At 36.7% G+C, this 27009-nt stretch overlaps 1 protein-coding gene across 1 annotated transcript in view; it reads right to left on the bottom strand.

The window, feature by feature from the left end:
* Window positions 1–26675, bottom strand: part of TMC1 (transmembrane channel like 1) — a 142149-nt gene extending 115474 nt beyond the window's left edge. The window contains exon 1 of the mRNA XM_037061780.1: window positions 26453–26675. Coding sequence (XP_036917675.1) covers window positions 26453–26675 — 223 coding nt within the window. The remainder of the gene's footprint in view (window positions 1–26452) is intronic.
* Window positions 26676–27009: the final 334 nt, after the last annotated feature.

Consider the following 27009-nt stretch of genomic DNA (forward strand, 5'->3'; position numbering starts at 1 on the left):
GTACAGCCTTCACCATCCTTCCTTACAACGCTTTTGTTCCCATAGAAGATGCTAATTACTCGTCATTAACATACATTAGCAAATGTTAATGAGTGTCTTCTAAAGAACAAAAGGCAGTGAGGGCAGAGCAGCGTCTGGAAGAAGACAGAATGGTGAGAAAAAGGCTGCACCAGAAGAAAGAGCCAGAGAATATGAGTGGTTTAAGACTTCAATTTGCAATTTCCTGAAATTTGGGAGACCTGTCTTCCTGACAAAATGGTAACAGCACAAAGAAGAATAAAATAATTTAGTTCATTTTTTCTAAATAAAAAGACAAAGCAGTCATTAACTTTCAAAAATCATTTTTTGTGTGTGTGGCTCTTTAGCTGTTTGGGGAAAATTACACTTGTAGGATTTGCTACTGAACTAGGGATATCAGTTAACATTGTCATCAGTTAATGAAAAAGAGTTCTGAATTCTAAGTGTCCTCATGAATTGGTAATCATTGTGACCCCCCATCGACCCATTTCAGTTTCACACCCCCCCAACAGACTCAATCTATCTTATTCAATAAGACTAAACCTGTAATTTGAATATGGTCTGTAATTTTATAAAAATAGTTCACATAGAATGTGGTGTTAATTTCCATCCTAAGGGCAGCTGGTTAACATTTGTGTTCTCTAGCTAGTAATCCACAACATTAGAATGGATGCTTAAATCTGAAAGACTAGTCACAAGCACTTCAGCCATCTCTATCTGGAACTAACAGCAGATGGTTTCTTAATTGGAGTAATGCTCATTAGAAGCAAATTTTGTGAAATTAAATGTGATTAAAGTATGTTGATTGGCTAGACACATCATGTCTGCACCCTGTCCTGGTTTTCCCAAGGACAGAGAATATACTAGGCTCAGTAACCATCTCCCTCTGGAAGGGTAGGCCCAACAGTCCTAAATGGTCTTCTGTGACTAAATGAAGTATTTTCTTATCTGACAAAACCTATATAAAGTTGGCACTATTATTCCCATTTTCAGATAAGGAATCAGAGGACTAGAGGACCAGACATGGGTAAACAGCCTCAACTAGCAGAGCTACTCATTTATAGAACTGAGGTTTGGCTTGAAGTCATCTCAAATCTATCTCCAAGTCCTACTGATGTTACATCCTTCAATTTGTTTGTTTCTCTCAGCACCACTGTCAACACTGTTACCGAACAAAGGGTCCGAGGGGGGGGCAATACTTGGCCCACCGAGGGATGCCAAAAACTGCTGCAGAAAACAGGGACCCCTCCCAAGGACGATACACCAAAATCTTAAGGTCCCTCTGTCCGCCGCCAATTGGAAACACATCTCTCAATGCCAGAGATTTGTGAAAAGGAAACAAAATGTTTATTTAATGCTATTCAGGCCTAATGCCTTCCTTGAAATATTAAAGTCTTTAAGGGTATACACCTACACACACACACACAGCGCTCCCTTCTCCCACTGTCCCAACTCCGGGTACCGTAAATCAGGAAAAGAGCACACGTCCGTTTTCAGGTCGCTGGCACGTGAGCTGCGTCGTCTGCCTGTCCAGGCAGGATCTCCAAGTAATCCAAAGTCATGCGGCACCTTCCACTGGCAAGAGTTCTTTGTACCAAGTTCTAGTCAAAGTCTCTCCTAGTTTCCAGGCTACTCAGCCAAAGGGAGCACGCCAAAGCTGCGTGGGCCTCTTATACCTAAGCCGCACTCCACCAAAAGTGCGCGTCTTTCTTCTTCACCTGGCCGCAGGGATCTCCATTCTGGCAAAGTTGCGTGGTTTTCTCTTCCACCTGGCTAAGAGGGGGTCTGCACTCTGCTGAAACTGTATGGCTCTCCCTCCTAATGGCTACAGGGGTCTACATCTTTCCAAAACAGCGTGGCTCTCCCCCTCCCCTGGCCAAGGGGGGGGGTCCTCACTGTGCTAAAGCCACATGCCTCTCTCACAGGCACTCTCTCAGAGAAGCAGCCCCAGTTCCAGCCTGGTTAGCCCCCACTCTGCTAAAGCCACATGGCTCTCAAGCAGGCACTGTCTCTGAGAAGCAGCTCCCAATACCTGCCTGGGTTTTTTTTTCCACCACTCACTTCTCCCTGGCCCAAAACTTGGCCACAGCTATTTAACATATCTATGAAACCAGTTAAAGGTTATAGATATGTTAAATGCCGTTCCAGAGGTTAGCTACAAAACTGTTGCTATGCAAAACAGCTCTCAATGGCCCTGCTCCATTTGTCCCTTCCCCCAACTGACACCTGGGGGGGGGGCGGTGAGGACATCCTAATATTTCCTCCAATATTTTTGTACACTTTGAGTTCTGGACACCATTCCAAATCTTTTCTGGGCCCCCCCTGGCTGCACCCTGTATCAACACCACAGAAAAACTATCATTGCCTCTTTCCAGGGATACTACATTAGCCCCTAATAATAAGACAGAAAACTGTCCTTGAACAAGAATTAAATAAAAAAATATAAAATAAAAAATAAATTAGCCCCTCTAGCCCCATCCAATCAGTCCACTGAATACAATTATGGATGTCATTTTATATTTATTTATTACAGTGTATTTGTTTGTTTAGCAATATGTAAACTACAAATTTTCAAGGCTGGATCTTATTGCCTCTTTATAACAGCCAATAGGATACATTTTGTCCTCTCCATTTTTAGATGACTTAATAAAAAATAAAAAACACAGTAGGACTTTGATATTCTCAAGGAAATATGAGTTCGATTCCACGTATGAGTGAGATCATATGGCATTTGTCTTGAGTGCTCTGAGTGTTGATAAATGTATCTAGTCACGTAGCCACAAAGCCAATCAACATGCAGAATAGCGCCATCTAAGAGAAATCTTATGGGAAGTATATTTGTAATTCAAAATTTTCTAGTATAGACACAATGTTAAAAACAAACAGGTGAAGTTAATTTTAATAGCATATTTTATGATTCAATACATTCAAAATAGTATCATTTTAATATGAATGGATGATTAGATGTTTTTTCTTCCTTTGTATTAAGTCTTTGAGACAGTGTATATTTTATATTACAGTACATCTTAATTGAGGTAGTAAATTTTTATATGAAATACTTGAACTGTTTCATCAAATTTACAATTATAAAAGTAGATACACATACTCAAGTTAACTTAAAAGTTTTTCAAAACCGAATCAATGATCAGTTTTTAAGTTTAAATTTTAACTAATTACAATTAAATAAGATTAAAAGTTAAAAAAAAGATTCACCAAAATTACCATTTATTGTAGAATATCAGAAGACTTAGTTTATATTTTCCTAAAATATTATATATTGCATTTTGTACAAGTAACAAATGCTTTGGTTTCAGTAAAGCCAGAAGGGCAATGGGGAATCAAGGGAGGCAGATGGAATCGTGAAAAAGCCAGGGACAGAGTCAGGGACGGAGACCTAGGCAAATCTTCTGGAGTCAGAAAACAGAGGTCTAGAAAGAAAGAAGGTCTTGAGGATGAAGAAGAAAGCAGATAATTACATTTACCATTTCATACTGATCATAATAAGAGTTTAAACACACAATGGAAAAAGGAACCCCTTTGCCCCAATTAGAAAATCTCTTTAAATTTAAGACAAGATGGGAGGTATGCACTGACATACGCATTCTTCTAAACAGAAGGGGCAAAATGAGAACCGTTTGGGTCAAATATGTCAAGAACTTGAAAATGGAAGAATATTATTTGAAACGTGGATTTTAGAGAAAACAAAACTAATAAACTAGCAGATGACATGATTCTTTATATAGAAAACCCTAAAGATTCCACCAAAAAGACACTAGAACCAATCAATGAATTCAGTAAAGTAGCAGGATGTAAAATAAACACTCAGAAATCAGTTGCATTTTTATAAACCAATAATGAACTATCAGAGAGGAATACTAAGGAAGCAATCCCATTTACAATTGCATTAAAAAAAATAAAATACCTAGGAATAAATTTAACCAAGGATATAAAAGACTTGTACTCAGAATATTATAAGACACTAAAGAAAAGATACAAATATGTGGAAGAAAATATTGTGTTCATGAATGAAAAGAATTAATATCATTAAAATGTTCATACTACCCAAAGCAATCTACAGATTAAATGTAATTTCTATCAAGATACCAATGGGGTATTTCACAAAAGTAGAGTAAATATTCCCAAAAATGTATATGAACCACAAAAGGCTCCACATAGCTATAGCAATTTGAGAAAAAACAAAGTTGGAGGAATCACATTACCTGATATAAAACTAAACTACAAGGCCATATTAATCAAAACAGCATAAAAACAGACATATAGATCAATGGACCAGAAATAAAATATACTATTTTGGTAAAATGGACTATTCTGGTCCAATATACATATGGACCAGAATAGAAATCCCAGAAATAAACCTACGCCTTTATGGTCAATTAATATTTGACAAAGGAGGCAAGAACATACAATGGGATAAAGATAATCTATTCAATAACTGGTGTTGGGTAAACTGGATAGATATGTGCAAACAGTGAAACTAGACAACATTCTTAGACCATACACTCAAAGAATAAATTAAAAGTGGATTAATAACTTAAATATTATACATGGAACCATAAAAATCCCACAAGAAAACATAAGCAGTAAAATATTGAACATTTTTTCATAACAATACTTTTTATGACATATCTCCTTGGGCAAGGAAAACTAAAGAAACAAATAAACAAACAAACCCCAACTGGAAGTTTTTGCACAGCAAATGAATAAATCAACAAAATGGAAAGGCAATCCACTGAAAGAAAGACTATATTCATCAATGATATATCCGATAAGGGATTAATGTCCAAAATTTATAAAGAACTTGTACAGCTCAACACCAAAAAAACAAACAATTTGATTAAAAAATAGGCAAAGGACCTGAATAGACACTTCTCCAAAGAGGACATACAGATGGCCAATAGACACATGAGAAGATGCTTGATGTCACTAATCATCAGAGAAAGGTAAATTAAAACCACAAAGCAATCACCTCATACCTGTCAGAATAACTAGCATCAATATATCAACAAAGAAGTGTTGATGAGGATTTAGTAAAAGGGGAACCCTCATGGACGGTCGATGGGACTGCAGGTTCCCTTTGTATTCACTGTACAAGCACTGCGGGGCCACTGTGAAAATATTATGATGTTACCTAACAAGAGTAAAAGTGGACTTGCCTAATGACCCAGTAATTGCACTTCTGGGAATACATCTGAAGAAACCCAAAACACTAATTTGAAAGAATATATGCACCTCGGTGTTTATTACAGCCTTATTTACAATAGCCAAGATTCTGAAGCAGCACAAGTACCCATCAGTAGATGAGTAGATAAAAAAGTTGTGGTACATTTACACAATGGAATACTACCCAGATATAAAAAAAGAAGGAAATCTTACCCTTTCAACAACATGGATTAACCTGGAGAGCATTATGCTAAATCAGAGAAAAACAAGTGCCATAAATTTCACTTTTATGTGGAATCTAATTAACAAAATAAACCGACAAACAAAATAGAAACAGATGCAGATAGAAAACAAATTGACAGCAGTCAGTGACGAGGGGGTTGTGGGGCTGGGTGAAAAAAGTAAAGGAATTAAGCAAAAAAACCTTCAAAAACCCTCATAGACACAGACAACAGTATGGTAATTATCACAGGGAAAGGAGATGGGAGGAAATTAAAGAGGGTGATGGGGAGATAAATGGTGATGGGAGGAGACTTAACTTGAGGTGGTAAACACACAATACCATATATAGATGATGTATTATAGAATTGTATACCTGAAACCTACATGATTTTATTAACCAATGTCACCCCAATAAAAAATAAATAAAAAATTAAAAACACAAAAATAAAAGTTAGGTAATTATAGAATTATTTTTAGATGGTTGAGTATTGGAAGTTTACAAACAAATGTATCAGTAATTTTTTGTGTTCCAACACATAAGTTTATATGTGCATAAATATTGCACATATAAATAATTTTTAATTATTTTAATTATTTTATTGCACATATAAACTATTATTTTTCTGGTTTCTATTATTTCAGTTCTAGTCTATATAACCTATTTTCTTCCAATTTGGGGTTTTATTTCTTCTTCTTAATCATCATCTTGCCCTGGCTGGTGTAGCTCAGTGGATCGAGCGCGGGCCTGCAAACCACAGGATCGGGGTTCCATTCCCAGTTGGGGCACATGCCTGGGTTGCAGGCCAGTTCCCAGCAGGGGACTCACGAGAGGCAACCATACATTGATGTTTCTCTCCTTCTCTCCTTCCTTTCCTCTCTAAAGATAAATAAATAAAATCTTTTAAAAAATCATCATCTTCTTCTTTAGTTTCTTAAGGTAGAAACTGAGATTACTTATTTGAGAATTTTTTTTAACATAGGTTTATAACACTATAAATTTGCTTCTAAGTACTGTTTTAGCTACATCTCAAAATTTTAAAAGTTCTGTTTATCTTAATTCAGTTCAAAACACTTTTCTAATTTCTTACTTGGCCCATAGTCATTTATAAGTGTGGTATTTAGTTTCCAAAAATCGTGGGATTTTCTTATCTTTTGCTTTTGATTTCTAATTTAATTCCATTGTAGTTAGAAGAAATATTTTGTATGATTTCAGTCATTTTAAATTTATTGAGATTTTTTATGTCCTAGAATATGGTATCTTTTTCAAATGTTCCTGAGGAATGTATGTATTCTTGCATTTTTGGCGAAGTCATATAAATGTCAATTATTTCAAGATGGTTGACAATGTTGTGGAGCTTTTCTGTATGCTTTTTGATTTTTTTTTTTACTTTTTCTATCAACTATTGGAAAAAATGTTCCCTCAATTGTTGTGATAGTAGATTTCTCTATATTTCCTTGCAGTTCTATTAGTATTTGCTTTATGCAGTTTGAAGTTGTGTTATTTGGTATAACATATTTAAATTTATCATGTCCTCTTTAAAAATTTACTCATGCAATTAAGAAATGACATTATTCTTGATAATATTCTTAGCTCTGAAAGCAAACTGATGCACATTAATATGGCTACTTCAGCTTTCTCTCTTTGATTTAGTTTAACATAGTATGTCTTTTTCCATCTTTTTCCCTTAACCTCTTCATATCTTCACACTGAAATTGGGTTTCTTATAGGGAATATGTAATTGGATCTTGATCTTTTTATCCAATTTGGCAATTTCTAATTTTTAACTTGGGCATTTAGATCATTTACATTTAATATCTACCTAGTTGGATTAAAATCTATTCTCTCATTAATTAATTGTTGTCCTATCTCTTCTTTGTTCCTGCTTTCATCTTTTCAGCCTTCTTTTGAATGACTTTTCTAATGATCCTATTTTATCATCTTTTATGCTTTATCATCTGTAACTTTTTCTGTACTATATTAAGTGGTTGGTTTGGAGAAAGTGGTATTTACCTAGTCATTGTCTACCTTCAAATGATATTATACCATTTCATGTATAATATAAAAATTTATAGCAGTATTTTTCCATTTCTTTTCTTCTAAATCTTATTTTCCTGTTGTTATACATTTTTTTCTGCAATGTGTAATCTGCTATTAATATCATGAAGCCCACATTTCATGATTTCTATTTGTAGTTTAATTTTTTCCTTTTTAATTTCATCTATGTTCCCACTTAATTAGCCTCTTGAATATATATAATGCAGTTATAACAATTGTTTGCCTACTACTTATATTATTTATATCATTTATAGGGCAAATATAGTTAATTCATTTTTTTCCTAATTATGGGTATTTTCATGCTTCTTTGTATTCATGGTAATATTTGATTGTATGATAGATATTATTAATTTTTCTTATTGGGTACTAGATATTTTTATATTATTATAAATATTCCTTAGCTTTGTTCTGGTATGCACTGAATTTACCTCAAACAGTTGAGAGTATCACTTTTAAGTTTTGTTAGATGGGACTAGAACAATGTTTAGTCTAGGGCTAACTTTTCCCTAATGCTGAGTCAAACCCTTCTAAATATTGAATACCCTTCAAGTGGAGTACCACTTGATCCCATGAATTATGAGGTTTTATACTTTTTCAAGTGTAAAGGAGAACTGTTCCTACACCCATGTGAGCTCTAGGAATTGTTCCCTCTAATCCTTTTTTGAGGGTTCTTTCCCTGGCCACATGTATGCCTCGATCATTGCCCAGTTAAAGAATCAGCAAGAACACTCTGAAGATCTCCAGAATGCTCTCTCTGTTCAGCTTTCTCTTCTCTGGGAGTCTTCCCTGTGTATTTTGGTTACTTTACTTCCCCAGACCCTCAGCTCTATCTTCTCAAATCAGACAGCTCACCAGTTCTTTGTTTATATTTACCACCCCCGACCCCCCAACAATGGCTGGGAGACTTAGTCAGCCGAAACAATGGTGGGGTCACCTCATTTGTTTTCCATCTCTCAGAGGTCACTATCCTTTAATGTCTGAGGTATAAATTCTTAAAAACAGTCACTTCATATATTTTTGTCCAGTTTTTTATACGTTTGAGATAAAAGCAAATTCAGTATCTCTACTTCATCTTGATCAAATGAGAAATCTATTCATGTTAAATGTTCTACAGATATCTAAGTTTTCTCTCTTTTCAGTCACATGGGGAAAAAACATGAGTCAAGAGCCATGGCTGCTCCTCACCCCTGTATCGTTTGGTTTCTCATCTGACTACCTCTACAAATGACTAATTTTTTTTCTTTTTTTATTTTATTATTTTTCAAGTACGGTTTTCTGTTTTTTACTCCCGTCCCAGCCCACCCCCCCATGCTCCCCACCTCCCTCCCCTATCCACCCCCCTTAGTTGTCAAATTACTAATTTTGAGGGAATGATTTTATCAATTAACTATGAGTCCAATAAATAGAAATGATATTTTAATGACAGGCAGACATGTCTATGATATATATCATACAAAAGGTTTACAAAAATTTTATGTTATAAACAAAAGCCTTAAGCAAATAAAGAGGGGGCTAGACTGAGATGTAATATGCCAAAATGTTAACAGTCATATCTAGACAATGAGATGTTGAGCAATTATTTTTTTCTTCTTTAGACTTTTTCCAAGTAATTATACTAAGTGTATATTGCCATTAAAATGACAAAGTTGTTTTTTGTTTTTGTTTTAAAGAATGAGATTTATGGAGACAAAAAAGTGAGGAGAAATTTCACGGAAAAGCTATAGAAAGTCAGAGGTTACTGCTTAGCTATGTCTTCTAGGATCTCACACAAACTCTTCTTTCCTTACCCTTACGATTATAAAACATACCCCTCTGTCTCCATAAAGAAGGCCTGAATTATAAAACATCATGGAAAAGGAACAGGAATAGAGCAACCAATATTTAGCTAAAAACATTTTATTATCACAGTGTTAGGAAGAAGTAAACTCATAAAATATTAACAGTAGTTTGTTTAATAGTGGCTAAAATGTTCCAGCTTGTAATAGAGCTCAGGAAAATGCTTTCTGGAACATTCTGGAAATTTAAGAAGTGATGGGAGAGGGGGTTAGTCAATTAACTCTACTTTCTCTTAGTTGCCAAATTAAGAGGTCTCAATTGGCTATTTTATTTTGGGGTCAAGTTCCTGCCATGATACTGATTTTAGAGAGAAGAGAATAGTAGTAGAAGGTTGTTCAAATAATTTATCCATTAAGTCACTGAATCAATAAGAATAGACTTAGTGTCTATGGAGACCAACTAAACAGTAAAAAGGACTGTATAGCTTAGTTGAAGGAGCAATGTCTCGTTCTTAGAATCAAATGGATCTGGGTTCAAATCCTAGCTCTGACAGGCATCTTTTTAACCTCTCTGAGCACCAGTGCCCATTTCAACAAATCATGGAAACAAATAATCTCAGGAATATTGTGATAATTAAATCAATAAAATATGTGTGGCAGGGTCTGGAATATAGAAGATACTCAAATCTATATTAATCTAATGAAACCTGGGGAACCATAAGGCAAACAAGGTATTCCTTGTCATTCTAAAAGGTCCCAGTCCTGCTAAAAGACAAACTAGGCACATATAAAACATTTGATGTAAGGAGAAATAGATGTAATTACCCTGATTTTAATGTCCAGAATAGGAAGTGAGGGAACAGAGATATTCCAGAATTGAAATGATCAAAATAATCTGCATGAAAAAAGGCAGACTTAATCTGAGTCTCTGGGTGTCAGGATCTTGGAACTTGTCATTCTCATCCTAACAGGAATAAAGCTGAACAAACTGAAAATCAATAATTCTTCTTAGATCAATAAACTGAAAATCAATAACTCTTCTTGGAGAATTGAGGTTACAGGGCAAACTGCAGCCTCCCAAACTGGAGAGACAGGTAAGAAGATACAGAGGATCACAACTTACTGGAGTGGAAACCTCTGTGCGAACTGTTACTGGGTGGAAAAACCTAACCTGTAACTGACAAGTTGCTGGAGGCTCCTGTGGACAACTCCGAGAATGAAACGGAATCTCTAAAAACAGAGTAAAATTGGTAGGGAGGACGGACAACTCCATTGGGGAAGATGGGGGTGGGGGTCAGAATTTATAACAATAGATGTTTTTACATGATGATTTTACTCATATACAATTTAAAAACTGCAAGGATTAAAAATATTCAGGGTCCACAGAAAAAAAGCCAGTGATGGTTGTGCTACTAAGTGAGTAAATCCATTTAAATATGGTAAACTATACATAGGTATTTGTCTTCAGTATGTCCCGAGATCCAACTACACAAGGTAGGGAAGGAATTTTTAAAAGTATAAACCCACAAAACAAAGGAAAAGAAGGAACATCAGCAGATAAGAGCTATATTCAAGACTGCAAAAATAAGAACAGAAAAGCTATTTCTCTTTTACATAGGCAAAAGAATGTAGTATAGGTACATGTTTACAGGGAATGTAGTGGCAACTAAGGGGAAGGAGCCAATTTACCCTGCAGAATCTAGAGGTCAAATCTTAGAGGCCTGAGAGAGAGGGGGGGGCGGGGAGGAAAGCAGGGGAGGGAGAGGGCAGGGCAGGGAGAGGGCAGGAGGAGGGAGAGAGCAGGGGGAGGGAGATGGCAGAGGTGGAAAAGGGAAGAAAACTGCCCTAACCTGAAAGTCAATGCTACAAGTTTCCTTTGTCACTCCAACCGCACTGTGGATGCAAAAGCAGATGAATGGAAAAAATGAAAAACTACCAGTTACCATTACTTTTTCTACCCTGCTTTAACTTTCTTCATAGCCCTGCACCACCGAACATTATGTTACCCAGTTATTTATTAATGGATCCACTGTTTACAAGCAAGTAAGCTCCAGGAAGGCAGGGGATTTGTTGATCTTCTTCACCTCTTTACCCTTAGTGCCTCGCAAAGTGTAAGAAATTAGTAAATATTTGTGGCAGGAATGAGTGAATGAATAAATGAGCACATGGATGAATAAACCAATCCATCAATTAGCAATAAAGATATTGCCAATACATTCCAGTCCCTTACTTATTACATTTCCCTGACCCTTTGGATTACTGCTGAAAGCTTTTCCAAGAGGAAGGAAGACCATGAACAGAGTCACAAGGAAGAAGGCACAAACCATGGGAGGAACAGAGACTTGCCAGAGAGATTAGGACTGAGGCTCCTTCAGGGCTCTTGCCTACTTTCCTTAGAGAAAATGCTATATTTTCCTTAACTGCTTCTCTCATACCCCTCCTTGTCAAAGCACTTTTAAATGGAGCTTTTATACATCTTTCCTCTTGAAATGTCTGATATTTTAATTTGCCATCTTCTCACTATAGCGTTCACGCAGTCTGGCAGCTCTGCCCATCACATACCCAAGCCTCCTCCATTCAGAGATGTGACTACAGGGGATTGAGAAAGAACCATGGCAGAAAGCTGAACATCATTCACAAGTCATTCCTCTTCATAGGGAAAGCAAATGCCACTCACTGCTGAATGGAAAAAATTTCCCTCCTACCAGTTGATGCTGAGAGCTCACAGGCATGGAATGTCCTCACCTACGCCTAGAAATGGACCAGGGGAAATTCACTGGGGAACAAAACACTAAAAAGCAAACTATTGAAGGCTTGTCAGATTAATCCCCAAGTCTGTAAACTAAGGTGGCATCATGGTGCCAGACGAAATATTCAGGCCTCCTGACCCACTACCTGAGTCACCGGTTGCCAGACTTGTGGATTCCAAAGAGAAGTTTGTGGTGGTTTATTTCAGTTTGCAGATGCTTCTACCCATCTCACTCCAGGTTATTTGAATGCAGTGTTAAAGCACCCTGGCTGTGATATTCTGTGCTTGAAATATCTTTGCACCACTTTCTATAGCAACCTATCTAAATAAGTAACAAAGTCTAAAAATACACTTACTTCCTTAAGTTCTGCCTTTGATCCCATATAACCTCCCAAGGAAAACAGTACTGGCACCAACCTTCTTTTCTAGTACCCCCTGAAAGCAGCAATTAAAGAAAAGGGCATAAGAACTAGAATTACCCCTTGTATCCACCAAAAAGCAGGCATCAGGAGGTGTCACTCTATTTACTATCCATGTACCTGTTTAGAGAGTCCATGATTCCTTCAATGTTTACTAAATCTTAACCCTTCTTGTGGGGAGACATGGTATTAAAAGTTAGCTATGCCCCTGCTTTCCCAGATCTAGTATAATCAGTGATACAATGACACATCATGAAATTTCCAGAAGAGTCCTAATTATAAATATTTTGCTAGCTATTATATATTATTGCAAAATTTTCTACTTTTCCTTATTTAAAAGACAACAAAATGTTGAATATATGATTTATTAAGTGAATACACTTTCCTTTCATATCATTAAAACAAAAAAAAACTTGAAGTGCTATTAAACATTAAAACATAAAAGATGAGCTCGGACTTGCTTTCACAAAGGTTTGCTAAAGGGACAGAATGGCTCCCAAAGACAAATAAGTAGCCAAATAGTAGTACTGACACACTTGAAGAACGAAAGAGAAGTGTTCAGAAAAGGAGGCACAGGAAATGGGAAGCCCACAAAGTGATGTCAGTGCTTAGTAAACATCATCCCATTCAAGAGCTCCAGATTCTGGAGAAGCCAAGTTATTCCCATATTTTCTCCCTGTTGGCAAACCTGACCTGCTCCATCAGACCTGGCTGAAATATCCTTCATATCCATTAACCTATTTTGGCTCTGATTACAGGCTCTGCCGACAATACTTGCATTATAGCCTGGTTCCCCATGTGGACTTTCTCTAGGGCAGTAATGTTCACCGATGGTTTGTGTCTGCTGCCCATCAGATGCAAACCATCAGTGAGCATGGCAACCAGCCAATTAATTACAAGCTCACCTCATCCTTGGACTTTCCCGTGTTGGTGAATTTAAGAACAAAAATGTTACAAAATAAGATTTAATTTTATGCAAAATTTTACTTAAGTAAAGAAGCTCACAAATTGGGGGAAAATAATTTGGCATAGTGTCTCAATATTTGGTCTGGAACAAAATAGTCACTCTCCATAGTAGGGATGTAACATCTCCACTCCAAAGCACTTGAAGAAGAGTGGTATGTAAATGAGGCAGAATTAGTGCCACAGAAAGTATGAAGAGGAAGAAATTAAGTCTTACTGAGGAAATCCAGGAAATCATCAGGGCGGATGTGACGGTCAACTGAGCCTTAAAGATAGGAGGAGTGTTAACAAGCAAATACTGAGAGAGACTAAGGTGAGCATCTCAGTAAAATACAATATAGAGGCTGGGTCATGTACTGGGCATGCAAGGAATGACGTAGATCAAACAAATTAGATATGAGTTCAAAGTAAAGCTGAGTTCAAAGTAAGTCTAAGATCAAATGGCAGAAGACCATGACATACCAGTTTAAGGAGTCTAAATGTCACATGGCAGCAATGCAAACCATCTAAGCTTTCTGATGAAGGAAGAGACAGGGTGGAATGATACTCTAGGAACTAGGCAAGATCAGAAGTAACATGAGCCATGGCTGAAAACATAAAAGCACACTTTTAACTGCCTATAATTTACATTCCAGTGTAAAAATAATATATTAATATTTTCCTCCCAGATACCTGGGTGAAAGCAAGCTAAAATTAAAAGTGGAAGACAGAAAGCTTTAGACTGCCGGATCCTAGATCATGATGGTATTATTACAATATAGAAAGCCACAGGAGAGCAAAAATTAAGCTACTTCATAATTTTGACTGGAACTTACAAGTATCCCCTACAGGGTCCAGGAGGTGTTTTTCTGGAAGAACCTTGCCATGAAGATATTAAAAACTAGAATATATTTACTTTCTAAATTTTGAGTGGGAGGTTAGTATTGCCAATACGTAACTATATGCAAATTTTTTTGTTAAGGAGTCAGAAAAAGTTTTGAACTCTGTAAAACTATTTGTGTGTTTGGGGAGTTGAGACAGAAGTACAGAGGCAGGGAACATTTGCTGTTTGAATCCAAGACATATTTTCAAAGGCAGAGAAAGTTAGGGGAGGAGATGCAATGTATTGGTCATTGCCTCTGAACAACCAGGTGTTTAAAAACTAGGGAACTGACCAGAATGTAACTCAGTAAGTTCATTGAAAAGGAAGTATTTTTGAAACAGAGAATTCCACTTCATGAAATCACCACATGGAAAGGCTAGGGCTAGTTGCAAGCTTAACTTGCACACAATATTGGCTGTTGGGTAAAAAAAAGAAATAGCAACTATTGTTGGGAAGGTTGTTTAATTATTTATTACCCATGAAGTATCATGGTGTTACATAAATGAGGAACCCATTTCAGTTTCAACTTTAAGCAAAAGATAGCACTAACACCAAGGGGGTAGAAAGGCATCTTCGATATACACAGAAAGATTATAGATAACCTTTATATATATATATATATATATATATATATATATATATATATATATATATATATATATAAAGGTTATAGATAACCTTTCTTCTTCTGTCAAGAAGAAATAACAGACCTGAGAATTGAGACAGACCACTAGCCCTCTCTCAGTAGTAGAAAAAGACTTGTAGCATCATGAAGTCATTCTGAGTTAGAAAGCAAAAATTGTAAACTCTGTCATAGGTAATTAAGTCCCTGTAATCGCAAATAGAGATGCCAGCTAAGATTAGACCAGGAGCAGAATGGAGCACACAGATGGTGGATGAGCCATACCACCCATAAGATATTCCTTAGCTGTCTTGCTTTAAGGTTTTAATTAGTTCCCTTAAGAGGAAGAACTGGATATTTATATCAAAATATATTATATGCCCTACTACCCATAATTATAGTTCACATCAATAAGTGATCCTTTGTTGAAAGGGTAAATAAAGGCTACCTTTAATCAGATTCCATCAGATTTCACTTTCCGAGGCCTGGATAACATTTTAGGCCAATCCTATAGCTTTTTGGTCATTTACAGTGATAAGAACCACATCACTTTGATAATTCATATTCATTTTCTGGTATTAGCACTTAAAATATTCAGTCCAGTCTAAATTAAAACTTTAATCTCATATCCTATTCACAGCATCTCCCACTTTTCACTCATGCCAAGAATGGAGGCACTGAGACTGCAGTGGGGGAGGGAATGGAGGAATCTCTTTGACCATTTCTCCTCACTTATGCCTCCACTCACTATGTGGTTTCTGGTTCTTGCGTGGCATGGAGTAGTAAAATGAGTACTGAAAGGGCAAAAAGTTAAGCATTTTTGTTTACACTTGGGTAATTACCATGCCTTGTTGAGGTCTACCTTTGGCTATTGCATAGGACAACTTATGAATTCTTCAGAAGCATCCTTTTTGCCCTGCAGAAACTCCCACACTATGGTTTTTGGACTTGATTAGTGCATTCCACTGAGGGTCTTTTGCTAAACTCCTATAGGTACTACACCACAGGTAGCCTCTGTAGTTGTGCAATCCTTACCCCAACAACCAAACTTCTTGGGCAAAGAATTACCCAAATCACTCAATCCGTTACTTTCCACTCCAATCACTTGGTCCAGGAAATATATGGATATTTGCCTTGATAAATTATGAAGATGTAAGCTGTTCTCAATAATTCAATAATATTTCAATAATTTCAAATCAACACATATTTCTCTTTGTAGGTAATACGTATTATATACTCATAAAAATGATCTCTTACAGAGAGTAAAAGTTGACTGGAAAGAAAGCAAGAAGAGAATTAGCATTAATGGAGGATTTTGTGCATATATGTTAAGTTATGCCAAAAGAGATGAAATGATTAGTTATAGTGAAACCATCATTTTATTATCCCAGTTACTCTACTTTTATGGGAACTTTTCTACCAACTTCCTAACATTTTATGGGAACTGTGCCCTGACACAAACACACATGTTTATTCATCCACATGCCTTAGAAAACAAAAGTTTTAGGTACTCCTAACTTCTTCCTTACCTGCCATGTCTACTATAAGAGAAAGAAAATAGTAACCAGCAGGGAAAATGAAGCGAATTTGCAGAAATAAGAAACAAAGATAATGTTCTGAGTTTGTTATAGTGCTTTAGTCTCTGGCCTATTTGAGCTTTAAACTCAAGTTTATTCTTGCCTTTGGGGTCCATGAGTGTCCCCCCACCTCCAGCTGTCTATTGGCTTAGGCTAGCTAAGGTAGAATATGTTATCTTTAACCAAATTGCCCTTAACTAACATGCTCAATCAAGATCTCAAGCCCGCAAGAAGTGAAAAAAAGGATTCAAACCTGGGTCTTCATGATTCAAACATTTTTTCCATTACTTACCTTGCCAAGAGATAAAGACTGGTATAGTGACAAGAGCACAAACAGGTTTGGGAGGTATAAACAGAGCTATAGCAGTCAGAAATGTGAGATAATCATCCAAACATGCTCATAATTATTCAGATTCATGCCTGCTGGCTGTTTCAGCTTTGCATCTAAGGAATGATCTGGATAAATTGAAGAATGTTCACTAGAGAACCATAGAAAATGATTAAGGGTTGAAAAAGGAAAAAAAAAGGTACATAGTCTATATTGCCTCTACAACTCAATTCACATTTTATATTCTACTGTAAAGCATCTTTCTCATTATGGTCTTATACTGCTTTTTAAAGTTTTCTATATATTTGTCTCATTTCTTCAAATAAGTCATGGGCCTCTTAAAGTCAAGGAGTGTCTGTTTTACCTTATGCTGTATTCAATAACCAATAAATACTGTGTTAAATGAACTAAAATTAAAGGTGCATAGCTTGTTCAAACACAGGGGATAAGAGGATAATTTACTAATGGTACCGGTAAATATGAATCTCTACATTGGTGGGAACTGAGTTTTTCCCATAACCAGAAGAGGAGGAAGAATTCTAACATGCTAATGTAAGATAGTTAAGTTCATCTTAAAAATAAATTTCTAAATTGAAGTGATTTTTATAGAATTTGTCAAAGGAAGGTAAAAGCCTTAGAGATCTCCCCTTTTTATTGGGAGATTTTGTATTGTCTAGGACAATTTCGGCTTGAATCCTTTTAATGTTGTCTTACTTAACAAAGAGTAGAGGATTTCATGACTGTCCTTTATTTCCTTACAAGCCCTATGAAAACATCAGGCAAGAGTAGTAATTTATCTTTCTTTTCCCATTATAGTATTCTATACGGGTATACTCAATATTTATGAACATTGGCATATGAAACTCAGATACTAAAAATCTCTATCATTGGCTAAAAGTCAAATCTGTGAGAACTACCCCAAAGTAGAAAAATACATTTGAAGATATTCTCATTTACCTGCTTACATTACCTAAAAGTTATGATAACTAAAAGGAATCCTTGAATAATTAAACACAAGCATACTATAAACACAATATTAGAATTTAGCTTCTAGCCACAATAATTAGGACTGTATTAGAACAGTCCTAATTAGTAATTAGGACTGTATTAACTCTCTTGCCTTAAGCAACTAGAAAGTCAGATAAGATATATGAAATATTGAATTTCTAACCAAGATGGAGGCATAGGTAGATACACTTTGCCTCCTTGCACAACAAAAGACGGAAAACAGCAAATTTAAAAACAAACAAACAAAAAAAAAACAGAACTGCCAGAAAATTGAACTGTATAGGAGTCTGACAATCAAAGAGTTAAAAAAGAAACATACATTCAGACTGGAGGAGGGGTGGAAATGGGAAGCTGGGTTGGAGAGGACACAAGGCAAGGTGGCAGCTGGAGGACCAGGTGGGCAAGGCAGCTGCTGGCAATGCCACACTGGCATGCAGATAAACTGGGAGGAACAAATGAGGAGTGAGACAGACCATGCAACTCAGGATTCCAGTGCAGGGAAATAAAACCTCTGGCTATAAAAACCTGTGAGAATGGCAGAGGCAGAAGAAACTCCCAGCCTCACAGGAGAGTTCATTGGAAAGGCCCGCAAGGTCCTAGAATATACACAAAATCGCCCACCTGGGAATCAGCACCAGAAGGGCCCAATCTGCTTATAGGTATGGGGGGAAGTAACTGAAAGCCGGTGGAGAGCCGACCTAATTGCATTGTTCCCTCTCAGGTCTCTCGCCCACATACAGCACCACAACACAGAGTGAGTTACCCTGCTCTAGAGAACACCTAAGGCTCCACCTCCCATAACATAACAGGTGCACCAAGACAAAAAAAATGTGGCCCAAATGAAAAAAACAGATCAAAGTTCCAAAAATAGAACTAAGCAATGAAAAGTTAGTCAACCTATCAGATGCAGAGTTCAAAACACTGGCAATCACATGCTCACAGAAGTGGTTGAGTATGGTCTCAACCACTGAAGTGGTTGAGTGGTTGAGGAAGAATTGAAGTCTATGAAAAGTGAAATATAGAAAAATAAGGAAGGGACTATCAATCAAGGGAAGGAAACTGGGACTCAAATCAATGATTTGCAGCAGAAGGAAAAAGTAAACATTCAACCAGAACAGAATTAAGAAACAAGAATTCAAAAAAATGAGGAGAGGCTTAGGAACTTCTGGGACAACTTTAAATGTTCCAACATCAAACCACAGGGGTGCCAAAAGGAGAAGAGCAAGAGCACGACATCGAAAACTTACTCAAAAAAATAATGAAAGAGAACTTCTCCAATCTGGCAAAGGAAATACATTTCCTTCTTACAGGCAAAAAGGGGCTGGAAAGAAATATTCCAAGTCATGAAAAGCAAGGACCTACATCCAAGATTACCCTATCCAGCAAAGCTATCATTTAGAATGGAAGGGCAGGTAAAGTACTTCCCAGACAGGACAAATTAAAGGAGTTCACCATCACCAAACCCTCATTATATGAAATGTTAAAGGGACGTATCTAAGAAAAAGAAGATGATCAAGAATTTGAACAGTAAAATGATAACAAATTCACAACTATCAACAACTGAACCTAAAACCAAAAACAAAAACAAACTAAGCAAACAACTAGAACAGGAACAGAATCACAGAAATGGAGATCACATGAAAGGTTATCAGGGAAGGTGGGAGAATGAGGGAAAAATTACAGGGAATAAGAAGCATAATTGGTAGGTACAAAAATAGACAGTGTTCAAGAATAGTATAGGAAATGGAGAAGCCAAAGAACTTATACATATGAACCACAGACAGGAACTAAGAAGGGTGGAATGCCAGTGGCAGGGGTGGTGCAGGGCAGAAGAAAAAAAAGATATATAAAATATCTATTTTCAGACATTGCTCAACAGACAGCCCAAGACAGTGATCTCTGAAAGAAGGGAAGCAAATGCAATGAGCCCTGATGCTGCCTGATGATTTTGCCAGAGCATTTCTAGCTTGCAACACAGGGGAGGGGAACCCAAGTAGAGGCTTGTGGTTTCAATGAGTGGAGGAGACAGTGTTCTGATTTTAGGGAGTCCAGTGTAGCCACAATTTGTTCAGTGAAATGACCAGGAAGAAAAGAGCTGCAGAGAAAGAAAACTCTGGGGATTTGCAGACAAACCCCCTCAGACTTTGGCTGAGTATTGCTGGGTGCACACATGTGTGGTAAGAACCATGAGCAAGGGAGTGGGCAGAATAGTTTCTGGAACTTGCGAGAGTCAGGAGTTCAAGTTTTCCACCCGTCAGAGAAGAGAAGCTTCTTGTTCATGGACAATTGGTTTTAGTCTTCAGAAGGTTATTGCTTAGAACAAATTAGCCCTGTGCTGAGCTCACCTAACAGAGCTTAATATAACTCTCTGAAGCATCCAGCTAATTCAAAATAACTTAACTGTATCCCACAAAGTAATCTAACAACATGTTTAAGAAGACAAAAAATACAGAATGCAAAAATGTAAAATACAACATTACAAGTAATGAATTAAAAAATTACCAGGTAAGCAAAAATATAGGAGATATGATGCCTCACAACAAGGAGAGCAATTAAATGAATCAATAGAAACAAATCTAGAAATAATAGATAATAGAATTAGCATACAATAATAGTGAACAGCTATTGTAAATATACTCCACATGTTTATAATATCATAAGAAAAAAATATTTTAAAGCAAATCAAATTCTGGAGATGAAAAATATAGTACCTGACATGAGACATATACTAGATGGGATGAACAGTGAATTAGATATTGATGAAGAAAAGAGCAACAAAGTTGAAGACACAGATATTATTTTTAAAAAAATATAGAAGGAAAACAAGATTTCAGGAATGAAAAGACATCTGTGATGTATGGGATGATAATAAAGTGTTTAGAATATATAAAATTGAAGTCCCAGAAAGGCAGTCAGAAAAAATGAGAAAATAACGGCCAATATTGTTTTAAATTTGATAGCAACTATAAACTCAAGATCCAGAAATCTCAGCAAATTCCAAACAGAAAAAGAGAAGAATAAAAACTATGTCAGGGCACAGCATAGTCAAATTGCTAAAATGAACAACAAGCCTTGGCTGGTGTTGCTGAGTGGATTGAGCACTGGCCTGTGAAGCCAAGGGTCACCAGTTCAATTCCCAGCCAGGACATAGGTTTGAGTTGCGGGCCAGGTCCCCCCAGAGCAAGGGGCCATGAGAGGCAACCACACATTAATGTATCTCACCTTCTCTTTCTCCCTCTCTTCTCCTGTCTAAAATAAATAAATAAAATCTTTAAAAGAACAAAATAAAATGAAGAATACTTGGAATATCTTAAAAGCAGCCAGAGCAAAGTAACACAAAAATTCATGAGACTTCTCACCAGAAACTATGAAAAAGAGAAATCTAAAGCACTGAAAGAGGACTGAGCGCGGGCCTGCGACTCAGACGATCGCGGTCCGATTCCCAGTCAGGGCACATGCCTGGGTTGCAGGCCAGTTCCCTGCAGGCCAACTCCCAGCAGGAGACGCAGGAAAGGCAACCATACATTGATGTTTCTCTCCCTCTCTCCTTCCCTTCCCCTCTAAAGATAAATAAATAAAGCACTGAAAGAAAAAAAAATCCAATTTGAAGTCTATTTCCATAAAAAAATATATTTCAAAATGAAAGTAAAGACTCTCTCAGACACATAAAATTTGAATGAACTAATTGTCAGCAGATCTGTACAAGAAATATTTTTTTAAATTATTCAGGCAGAAGGAAAGTGATACCAGATACAAATTTGGATCTGAAATGTGGAAGAAAAAACCCTGAAAATGGTAATATATTGGTAAATACAAAAAACTTATTTTCCTTTATTTCACATTCTTTTAAAGATGAATGTGAAAGCAAAAATAATAATGATAGGTTGTAGACTTCATAATACATGCAGAATTAAAGTATACAAAAACAATAACACAAAGTACAGGAGGGAGAATACAGTCATCCCTTGCTACATCACAGTTCACTCATTGTGGCCGCCATACAGTGAAGCCGCAATGAGTGAACCATGATATAGCAAAGGACAACTGTAGATATACTTCACTAGTGAGTACCCATATAGAATTTTATGTGTTGTTAAAATTACGTATGTTTAAGAGTATAGAAAGTGTTTAAGAGCATATGAAGTGTTTATAAGAGTGTGGGAAGGGTTTATAAAGTCGTAAAATATATATAATTAATAAAATAAATATTACGCCAGTACTTTGTGGATTTTCACCTATTGCAGGGGGTCTCTGGCACGTAACTTCTGCAATAGGTGAAGGATCACTGTAAAATAATACCACTGTAATATTCCTAAAATATATGCAAAGTAACATATCATTACTTAAAAGTTGAGTAGGATAAGTTAAAGGTATATATTGTTAACCCACTAAAATGAAATAACAATGACAAAAAGATACGGCTAATATAGCAATAGTGGAGATAGAATGGAATATAAAAATAATTAATCAAAGGAAGGTTAAGAAAAGAGAGTTATTTAAAAAAGAATAGAAGGAACAAGGAAAAGAAAATAGCATAAAAATATGTTAAGCATCATTCGTCATTAGAGAAAGGCACATTAAAACCACAATGAAGTACTGCTATATACTTTCTCAAAAGGTGAAATTCGCTTTTAACAGTAAATTTGCAATTTGCACTTGCAATATCAACTTTTGGTGAGGACGTGGACCACTAGAACTCTCATACACTGCTGGTGAAAATACAAAATTATATAGCCCCTTCAGCAAGTACTTAGGCAGATTCTTTTTTTTTTAGGCAGATTCTTATAATGTTAATCAAATACTTATCTGCAAGTTGACATAAAGACTTGTACTCAGATATTCACAGTAGCTGTATTCCAATTAATTCCAAATTGAAAACAACTATAATGTTCATCAGCTGGTAAGTGGATAAACAAATTGTGGTATACCCATGCAATGGAATACTGTTCAGAAATAAAAAGAAACAAGCTACTGATACATATAATAATGTAGATGAACCTTGGAAGCATTGTGCCAAGTATAAGAAGCAAGACACCAAAAAGTACTTGTTGTATATTTCCCTTTACATAAAGTCTAAAAAATGCAAACTAATCTAGTAACAAAAAGATTAGAGATTGCTTGGGTTCAGGAGTGAATATTTGGGAAGTGGAAGTGGGATGTATAGGCTCATGTCAAAGGGGCGTAAGGAACATTTGGGGGCAATGAAATTTTTACTGTAGTGGTTATTACAGTGTGTATACATTTGTTAAAACTTGTCAAGTTGTACATTTTCAATGTGTGGAGTTTACTGTACATAAATTATACCTCATTAAAACTTCAAAAAAGTGGAATGAAAGAAATGGAAATAAAAGTGTCAACACTTTATCAGTCAGAAGAATACCATCCCTTAATTACCACTGGTGTGCATTTCAAACCCAAACAGGTGGCATCCATGTCAGAGAAATCCGGAAAGCATAGGCCAAGTTAGAAACAAATGCATTATTGTTCCTAATTGTAAAGGCTCACTCCAGCTTAGAAAGCAATGTTTTGATTCTGGTTTTGTTTAGATAATTGCTCAGTACCACACTGAACACATTAATCTATAAACTCTTTAAGAAGTCCATTATCACATCACATTCTTCCCAGATCGCATAAAAACAGCAAATGAATTGTGTACTGATTGAAATAAAAAGTAAACAAATCAATGAATGAATAAATGGTGACTTTCTGTGAAAATGTATAATCCCAATGCACACATAGATAATTTATCTCTTGTAAGAAAGGCTATCTATTCATCTTTAAAAGTAGTAAACCATCATTCATTTGAGCAAATTAAAATTTTTTAATTTTAAAGAATTTGCACAAGCAGGGATCAGGTTTATCTTTGCATTGTTGAAAGAAATTAACATAGCCAAACAGTAGACTAGCAATATAGTGATGATTGCCACCTTTATTTTGTATGTATATTTTGCATGTCTCTCAGAGTTTACAATGTCTTTCTTCTCTTATCCCTCTGAACCATCCTTTTTTGTATTTCCATGGGCTCATCCACCTCCACCCATCACTAAATGCTGAAATCGCCCACGTGCTATTATGGCTATATTCTCTTCTTTTTCTGTGTACTCTTCCTGGAGAGCCATGTGATTCTAGTAATTTTACCTCTCAGATGAAGCACAAACCCTGTCACCATTTCCCACCTCTCTCCTGAGCTCCAGAAAATACCTTGCAGAATAAAGCCATACCCCAACCAAACATTTTTCCCCACTGCCTCTATGTGTTATTTACTGGAATTTCCTTCCACTCAGTTGACTGAGCCTAAAACTGGGGGAGTCATTTGTAACATTTCCTTTCCCTCATCTTTCTGCATTCAATCTCACCAAGTACCAGTATTTCTATGTTCCATGTTGTTTTCTTCCTTTCTGCATCAGACGCAAATCTCATGTGCTTCATTCATCAGATTCTCTCGAACACTTCCTTCCTTCCTGTGGCTCCAATAGCATCCCAGCTCTAATCAATCACTTGATCTTAAAATGCCAGGAGCAGCTCAGAATAGACTACCTGCAAGCCCAGAGTTTTAGGGCATCTGCGACTTCCAGACTTGGACAGAACGCCACACTATAGAGTGTGCTATCTGGCATCTTACAGAGATGATCCATTGAAGAGGCTGGATAACACAACTCAGAACTGTGTGGTGTTAACTCTCCATGTGGTGAGACAGGAGAGACCCAGGCATACAAATTTACCTTCCTTCAATTTCTTCATGGGCTACCCCTAGAAATAGTGTTTCCTTGTGTCCCGTCTGGAGAAGTTCAACACGCTGAGCAAAACACCAGCCAGTTGACCTACTATGCCCCATCACAGCTTGTTGAAAATGGTAGACATCACGGTAAGATACCACATGGGACCACTTCACATCTAGCCATCACGGTAACTCATCACTGCACAGAGCATGGGGCCTGGCATGCAATATGCTTTCCATAATGAAAGCTAGTGATGTGATACTATGACATTATGTAACCAAAGCAGGCAATGCTGTCATTTTTCTTTCTTGTAAAGTTTAAGCATTGTCTGAAAAATGACATTTATTGTGTATTAATTGCATCCATTTTATTAGATATAAATTAAACAGAGCCTTCATAGAAAAAGTCTGAAAGAAGGTACTTGAATGTCAATAGTGATCTATTTGTGGTGGGATTCTGTGTTTTTGTTGATGCTACCATTTAATATAATATTTTTCTAAAAGTCACACATTCTGACAACAACATATTCTATTCATAATCGAAATAAGCCAATTACACTTTAAAACAACTGTTGTTAATACAATAAGTTCAAAAATGATAAATAATAAAAAACATTAATAAACAGCAAGAATAACCGATTCTAACCTTTTCATTTAATGAGATGGTTGGCATTAAAATAGCCTGCACAGCCTTACTACAAGTTTTTAAAGAATTGTTAAAGATCAAAAAATAGCCCTCCAAGACCATCACTACCAAGATAGCCTGAGGAGCTTGAGGACCTCGGGATGGGAAATCCTAAAGGTGATGAAGTTGAACATCTTATATAAGATTTGAACCCTGCCCTTATTAGTGGAAAACCAACCCCACCTGTTAAAAGCTAATATACAACTTGAAGCTATTTCAAATAACTTTCTTGGAAAGTGTTTCTCAAAAGAAGGGGCTGTTTTTTGTTACCTGTTTTGTTACCTACTTTGATAATGATATCCCTAAGACTGTCTAGATGTATGAAGTCAATAATATTATTAAGCATATTCAATAGGGTACTTCTCAGATTCCCAAGACACAGGGCAGAAGCTGGATTACTTGAGTAGGTTATCTCCCAGTGTGGTCTGTCTCCACTTTCCATTCTTAGATTAAATAAACCAGATAAAGGAATGACAGAACCAGGACCACCTAGATCAGAAGTTCTATGCTGAAAAGTAAACATGCTTTTCCAGGTTTTTTATATTTAAGAACACTACCACTTTGTTTTGGGGGGACTGACATGAGGCTGAGAGCAGATCCAAGTATAAGCTGCGTAAGCATCACAAAATGATGTCTGACCATGTCACATATTATCTCTGTGGTACCGACATGCTCCCCTTTGGCAGGCAAGTCACAGAGACCAAAACTGTGTTTCTCACCCCTTCACATAAACAGCCCCAATAGGTTTTTATGTCTCTTTTCTTCACTTGCTCTGCCTTAATCCTCTTTCCTCTCCTTTTCAACTTTACTTAGTTCAAACTGTACTTAATTACAAACTGAAGCAGAACAGGTATCCTTCACCAAGCTGCCCCAACACTGATCTCACAGTAGGTCATTGTTAAGGACTGAACCCCGAATTTGAGTTGCTGCACTGTAACCTTAGGGTATTTTACTTTCCCTGTTGTGTCCCTAAATAAAAGAAAGGTAAGTCTGAGCAACACTAGTTGGTGAAATCATATGTCCATTAAAGAAAAGTAGATAAAGGAATATTGATCTCTTCCCAATTTCTTAGGAAAGAAACTCTACCCCCCTCCCCCCACACACACAATCCAAAGGAAAAAGCCCCCAAAGGGAACAAAAATTGTGTAAAAAAATCTTTTCAGTGTTCCATCTCTAAGAAAAGTAGAGTATTTTACAACCAGGTCTTTATTTAAAATACCTTTCTTGGGTGGCATCCTGGAGGTGTCCTGTCAGGAACGGGGCAGCTACCGGCTGACTCGGAGAAGGACGACAGGTTGAAGAGACAAATGTTCCAGGTGTGGTCCAGCACATCCACACACTTCTGCCTGTCGCTGCAAGTGCTCCCTGGTGCCATTTCACAGTCCGAAACATAAGAAGGTACTAATTTCCTCACCATTAAATTTTCATGAATGTTTGGTTTGCCATTTAGGGTTAGTGTATGCAGGTCAAAAGGGCTGTATTTGGGGCTCATGTCTAAAATAAAACTAAACTGATTGTGTTAAGTTCTATCCAAAGCATATGTGGCTTCATCCCACTCTGCATGAGTTTGTCTGACCCTTTCCAAATGCCTTTCATTCTACAGTTTTATCCAATTACATTCACTGAGGGCAGTGTGAGTGAGTGCTCCTTTAGAAAGGTGAGAAAGGCTGACCACTAAGTGTACTCAGTAAATTAAATGAGTAAGTAAAGAAGATACTCCTACACCTGGGTCGGGACTCAAGCAGTAAAACTACACAGAAAATCAAACTTCCCCCCCGCCCCACCCCCCCTGCCACTGGAGATATTGTATTCATTTTCTCAACTTC

The sequence above is a fragment of the Sturnira hondurensis genome, unplaced genomic scaffold, assembly GCF_014824575.4.
Source record: "Sturnira hondurensis isolate 20B ecotype Veracruz unplaced genomic scaffold, ASM1482457v3 Scaffold0013515, whole genome shotgun sequence".
Lineage (NCBI taxonomy): Eukaryota > Metazoa > Chordata > Mammalia > Chiroptera > Phyllostomidae > Sturnira > Sturnira hondurensis.